At 40.8% G+C, this 6569-nt stretch overlaps 1 protein-coding gene across 3 annotated transcripts in view; it reads left to right on the top strand.

The window, feature by feature from the left end:
• The window catches only part of SEC14L1 (SEC14 like lipid binding 1), a 111483-nt gene that overhangs the window by 55011 nt on the left and 49903 nt on the right, over nucleotides 1-6569 (top strand). For all 3 annotated transcript variants that reach the window (XM_034790530.1, XM_034790529.1, XM_034790531.1), the window contains one exon: nucleotides 3739-3830. In XM_034790530.1, coding sequence (XP_034646421.1) covers nucleotides 3768-3830 — 63 coding nt within the window. In that variant the 5' untranslated portion in view covers nucleotides 3739-3767. The remainder of the gene's footprint in view (nucleotides 1-3738; nucleotides 3831-6569) is intronic.

Here is a 6569-nt window from a genome sequence, read left to right as displayed (position 1 = left end):
CCCCTCCCCCTCCCCTCCGACCCCTCTCCCGTGTCCCCCCCGCGTCCGATCCCTCTCCCGTGTACCCCTACGCGTCCCCTCCCGCTGTCCCCTTTCTCCTTGCATCCCGTACCCTGGCCCTGTGCCCCTACCCTGCCCCGGGACCCCCATCCTCTCCATCCTGTGCCCCTACTTCTGCCCTTCTCCCCCCTGCGCCGGTGCCCCCACCCTCTCCCCTGGTACCCCCCCATCTCCATCCTGTGCCCCTACCTCTGCCTCTCTTCCTACTACCCTGGTATCCCCACCCTATACTCCCCTCCCTCCTGCCCTGGTATTCCCACCCTCTCCACCCTGTGTTCCTACCTCTGTCACCTCCACCCTGCCCTGGTACCCCTGCCCCTCTCCTGTACCCTAATTCTGCCCCTATACCGCTACACTTGTGCACCCTGCCCCCTCCTGCTTCCCAGACCCTACTCACCCCCTTTTACTTTCCCAGAGCCCCCCTTTCTCAGTGGCCTCCCTCCCTGCTGCCCATTTTTTTACTCCTTTATCCCCTTCACACTGCTTCCCCCTGCTTGGGTCCTTGTAGTGTTTACCCTTCTCCCCTTCACCCTGTAGATTTTCTGCTTTTCCCCCTCCCCTCGTCGTGCTCATAGCTTCCCCTTAGAATCTGTTTAGTGCTTCCCCCAGTTTTCTTCCATGTCTTGAGTCCCCCTCTGCTTCCCTGTTTATTCCCTGCTCTATGTTAATGCTTTCATGTTACTCTCTTATGCTTACACCCCCTTTCTGTAAGGGAAGGGGAGGAAACAAAGGGTACAATCTTCTCTCCCCCCCCCGTCTTTTCTGATTGCTTCTGCTGCTACTTCCTGTACTTCTCTTTTTACCTCTCATGCCCTGCTTTGGGTGCTCGCTCGCTCCCTCCTTCCCCCACCATTGGGCATTATAAAGAAGCAACTTTTTTTCCTCCAACTTTCTCTATCTAGCTCCAGCTCTCCCAAGTTTTTTTTTCTCTCTCTCTTCCCCTCCCCAGCTTCTGGAAGGGGGTAGGGGAAATATATCCATATCTGGAGAAAGCATATGTTTCTCCCCCTGGTCCGGGACCGTTGACACCTTCCCCAATTTAAAGATAGGTTTCAGAGTAGCAGCCGTGTTAGTCTGTATCCACAAAAAGAACAGGAGTACTTGTGGCACCTTAGAGACTAACAAATTTATTAGAGCATAAGCTTTCGTGGACTACAGCCCACTTCTTCGGATGCATACAGAGTGGAATAAATATTGAGGAGATATCTATATATATACACACATACAGAGAGCATAAACAGGTGGGAGTTGTCTTACCAACTCTGAGAGGCCAATTAAGTAAGAGAAAAAAACTTTTGAAGTGATAATCAAGATAGCCCAGTACAGACAGTTTGATAAGAAGTGTGAGAATACTTACAAGGGGAGATAGATTCAATGTTTGTAATGGCTCAGCCATTTCCAGTCCTTTAAAGATACTTGTCTTCACTTTAGGGACCTGAGAGCTTCTTCACTGTAGACAGAAGCACTAAAATGTCAGATATAAACTATTACTTTGAAAATCTTTCCAAGCTTTCTCTAAAACTTAGTCTTGAGAGTCTTGTAGTTTGGTGGGAAAGCAGCTGTGTTTTGAAGATTTTAAGTCTCTGTTGATTTGTACCTATATTTAGTTCCAGTAAGGTGCTTTGATAAAGCCCAGAAAGATGCTTTTGACTTGAGATAAATTTGTCTTAAATGTCTCTCTTGAGGGAAAAGAATCTTCCCCATCTGTCCTTTCTTTAGTTATCTAGATTTTGTAGCTTTCAGTCATTTGTCAAATAGCTTTAAGGTGTCTTTTGTTTCAGATAAGTGTTTTTTCTCCCCAGTTTTCCTCGCCTTTAGAATCTTACCAAATATTTGTTAGTTAACATACAACTTAAAAACTCTTGGAAGAGGCTGTTAACATTCCTTTGGTATTTTGAGGCTGGTTTAGTGGAGAGGCTATGAGTTATACATTTGAATTATTTTGTTAAATCTTGCTATAACCATAGAAACTGTTTTACATAGACTTTAGTGGGTATTACTTTGAGTGCTGTTATGTGTGTGAGACTGCCACGTTCATTCTTCTAAAAGCAGACTAAGAACTATGCTAGCTGATGTCTGGAAGACCTCTGTTTTATGTCTAGTCTCCATGGCTTTATAATTGTTGCCTTTTCCTTTAAATCTGTATACTGAGTCAATTCAACTAACTAACCAAGCAAGCATCTATTATACAGATTTCCAGTCTGTATGTAAAACAGTACTGAAGTTCTACACTGAAAATGCATTTGTAATTTTTAATGAAAAGTTAAAAATTAAACACTATTTATTACTGCACTTTCAGATACTTTATTTTAAAATAAATCCAGAGGGTGAATGTAGATGGATGAATTCATCACTTGAATAGAATCTTTTGCCAGATTTTCTCAGTCTCATTATTTTTTAGCATCTGTTGCTTCACGTTTCTGTTAAGTGAGACTTCTGTCCACTGTACTGTTCATCTGAAATTGATGAGTTCGTGGAAGTAATATAGATGCTATAAGAGCATATTAGTATTAATGAGAAATATGGCTGTTTATTCAAAGAAGTTAACGTTGCATGTATGTCTTAAATCTGGCTGGCAGCCAATATTTTCATCCAAAAGTACTGATGCCAGTATTTTTCATTAGTATGCGTTCAAGAAAGAACTTGATGGACCATATTCATTTCTGGTGTAAGTGGACATACTTGCTTCTGCTTATGCCAGCAGTGAATTTGTCCGTGTGTGTGTGTGTGTATTAACATATCCACAGTTTACTTAAGACTTAGTTCCTTCTCATCTCATCAACAAGTAGGTCCATCAGCACTTTATATTCCTTTCATGCTTGAAAATAGTGAAGGATACTGTAATCCTATTTACACATAATACATTATTTCAGAGGGAAAAGCATCTTTTAAACTTTTTGAAATTTTATACGTTATTAGAAAATGGAATGCAGGGCCTTGTATCAAATTGTTTTAAATTGTCCCTTCAGCAATCTGAGAGTCAGGTTGGGGGAATTACAATAATATACCACGAATTGGGAGTTTTGCAGGGTTTTGTACAATGGGAGGGGACTGTGTGACTAACCTGGACAGAGCTTTTTGTATCTGACAGTATGTGCCAATAGTCACAAGACTTCTTGTAATGCTCATTTGTGAATGAGTGGTTTTGAAATGTCCCAACAGTATGTTGCTAAAAAGGTAGAATGAGAACATAGCAATTTGCTGCTTTTTTTTTTTTTTTTTTTTAACATTTTGGGAGCACTTAAAATATAGATGCTGTCTAAATATATATAGTTGCTCAGACCCTATAGTAGGGTGGTAAGTGAACTTGCATATTACACTCTTAATAACAAACCAAAAAACCCCAAACCTGTGAACTTCTGTAGCACTTCTATCACAGTACGTGTGTGTGTGTGTGTGTGTGTGTGTGTGTGTGTGTTTAAAAAAAAAAAAAAAAACCTAATTGCAAGCAAAGAATTTTTATGGTCGCATATCAGTATAATTTACTTCAGCTATAAGCTCAGCAGAAAAGTTTCAGTTGGTGTTAAATACTTTGTTGCCACTGCAATCTTCATGATTGAGGTAGGATACTGTACAGGAGGAGATGGGGCAAGGAATCTCTCTTGTAAACTGACAACATTCAACAGTAAAACTGGCCTCCCACATGTGACAATAACATTTTAAAAATTTGTTTTTCAGGTCTGAATAGTTCTTATTAATCCGAAACCATGGTGCAGAAATATCAGTCCCCTGTGCGGGTATATAAACACCCCTTTGAGTTAATTATGGCTGTAAGTATCAATTCTTAAACTGTAATTTTCTTATTTGAATATTATTACTTGTATTGCTGAAGTGCGGTCGGGGCTTTCTTTGCTAGGCCCTGTATAGTATACAGAGTACCTGCCTTGAAGAACTTATAGTCTGAGAAGTCAAGCAAAATATAAGTGGTAGGAGAGAGAGGGAAATGCCCAACCTTCTTCCCCAAAGCCTAGCCATAATTTTTGGTAAATTTATTTTAGGGTTTGCAGCAGAGATGGGTCTGAAGGAGCAGGTGTTGGTCAGTTAGGCTGTTGCATGTGGAAGAAGGCACAAAGGTGTTTGTATGAGAAGCTGATGAAAAGACAGTTGAGGCTGGCATCTTTGGAGGGGCAAAGAAACACAGTAGGGGATGAGCAGACACTAGAGGCAGAGCTGTGAAGAGCATTGAAACTGAGGATGAGAAGCTTAAATTCGTTACAGTGGAAGAGGGTGACGTGGCCAGAGCAGTAGGAAAGAAGTATTCTCTTAGCAGTTCTATTTTGAATTAATTGTCAAGGGTTGGGGATATGAGTATAAAGGAATGCCAGAGAGGTGAACAAAAACACCTGTGATAAATGAAGGGCGGGAGGGGAGCTCCCTTTTATGGACAGCCAGTAGCTATAAAAAAAAAAAAATTAGTAGCTGTTTTTTAATTGCTCTACCTGCAAAGGGTTAAGCAGTTTTACTACTATGCACAGGTAAAAGGAAGTGAATGGGCACCTGACCAAAAGATCCAATGGGAAGGCTAGAATTTTTAGGGCTCTGAACCGCCACATGCTCGGGTGTCCATAAAAAGGAGTTTCCTCCCCCCCCCCCCCCCCCCTTCATTTTTCATAACATCGAACAAAGCCCCTGAGGTGTGTGGTCACTAATCAATGTGTCCTTTTTACAAATGAAAACCGCCAGTACTGAAGAGTGACCCTGACCTAGGTTCCCACTTTAAAAATAACAGAAGTAGATCTCTGATATTTCTGTATACACTTAGTCAGAACCACAGTTGTTCAGGTTCTCATGAAATAGAAAAAGGATATGAGGAGCAGTCACATCAACTTCTTCCCTCTTTGTTTCAAACATGAACTTCATTCATAGGGCAGTTATTATCACAAGAACTCTGCTTGCAATATATTAATTTTAAGAATACATTTGTACACCTGCAGTACCTTTTTATTATATCATTGGCTTTAAGTGTGTTTACATCACTGGAAAATTGGTAAAGTCAGTAGTTAAGGTGGGTTGTTATTGCAGGAAATGACAAAGTAGTGCTCTTTGTAAGTTAGAGCCAAACTCTTTGTAGATTTTCTTGGTTTCTGTCACAGAGGTAAAATCTTTGGCGTTCACCATCAATGGTTATTTGAATGATCAAATAATGCTAGTGAGAATGTTCAGCATATTCCACTTTATGCTGAAATGAACGTATCATACTGCATATGCTCATCACCCAACTTTCAAATGGTAACAACTGTTTCAAAACAAAACTTCTTTTAAATGTAGCAGCAAGACTGTTCCTCATTCCAGACAAAATAATGGTACGTGCCAAGTCTAAATTGCACCACTTCAGGAAACAGTTTTTTGTACATCTGTATAAAAATATGGTTTTTAGGCTTGCAGACTTTTCAGATTTCTTGGGGAAAAAATTAAATCCCTGTGAATAGAACATGAGACATTGACCACAAGAGACTAAGAAACACCCCCAAAACTATAAAGTAGTTAAAGATGTCTAGAACAGAACAGCTTTTTCAATGTGGCAGCATACTATTTATTGCTGTGACAGATTGTTTTAATGAGGAAATAATGGAAACTCTGTGATCTTTATTGTAAGTGCTGTCTTACCATCAATATCTGAAAGCTGTCTGAGAATATTGAAAGCCCTCAGACTTTTCTTGCAAGGCATCTATGAAACTGAGCTAAGTTCTGTTCATATTGAATGGTTGGGAATGGAGGATGGGACTGAAAGAGGTTCTAACTGGTACCTGTATCCCCGACTGGACTGTTAAAAAGGTGTCTTAGTTGTAGTCCCACTCCAGAACTCTAAACATATCTGTACTATGAAGGCCTACAGCTCTCCTCCTAGTTGGAACTAGTTACATCAAGTCCTAATATCAGCTCTAGGATGGAGACACCACTTAAAACTTCCCTTTTCCACTAAAGCCAACTGAATGAGTGTCCTTTGTTGCATGATGGACCATTTAAACTGCACGCTTCCTATTCTCCCCAACGTACATTACAAATAAATAATGGAAAGTGATAAGAAATACTTCTATACTGTGACAGTAGAATCTTGGTCCCCTTTACATAATTCTGATACAGTATAGCAAATTTTGCTGCTTCTACTGAGGGGCCTGAAACAATCCTATTCAAAGAAAGAAAAGTAAAACTAAATTCTACTTTGCTCTGACCCAGGATTGGTAAGGCAAGCTCTCACCAGCACTATTGTGTTGCAAATACTTTATCATGGTAAAAGGAATGAATGTTTTCCTCTAACTGGAAAAGTATTAGGGATATATCTCCCTCCCACATACCTTCTCTATGGAAATTCCAAAAAGCATCATTTGAAACCCTGATGTATATCTGGGGATAGCAATAGATTCCCGCCGGGGAAAATCCAGGCCCCTCTTCTTGCAGACTTGGAGGCGCTTTCTGAAGAGAAATGGTGGAGTGTAAAGCTGTGGGGAAGTCAGGCACCTTGTGGATCCTCTCAGTCTTGACTCTCCATAGAGGGAGACTGCATAAGA

The sequence above is a fragment of the Trachemys scripta genome, chromosome 14, assembly GCF_013100865.1.
Source record: "Trachemys scripta elegans isolate TJP31775 chromosome 14, CAS_Tse_1.0, whole genome shotgun sequence".
Classification (NCBI taxonomy): Eukaryota; Metazoa; Chordata; order Testudines; family Emydidae; genus Trachemys; species Trachemys scripta.
The sequence above is the reverse complement of the archived record's forward strand: the minus strand, read 5'-3'. Positions and strand labels throughout refer to the sequence as shown.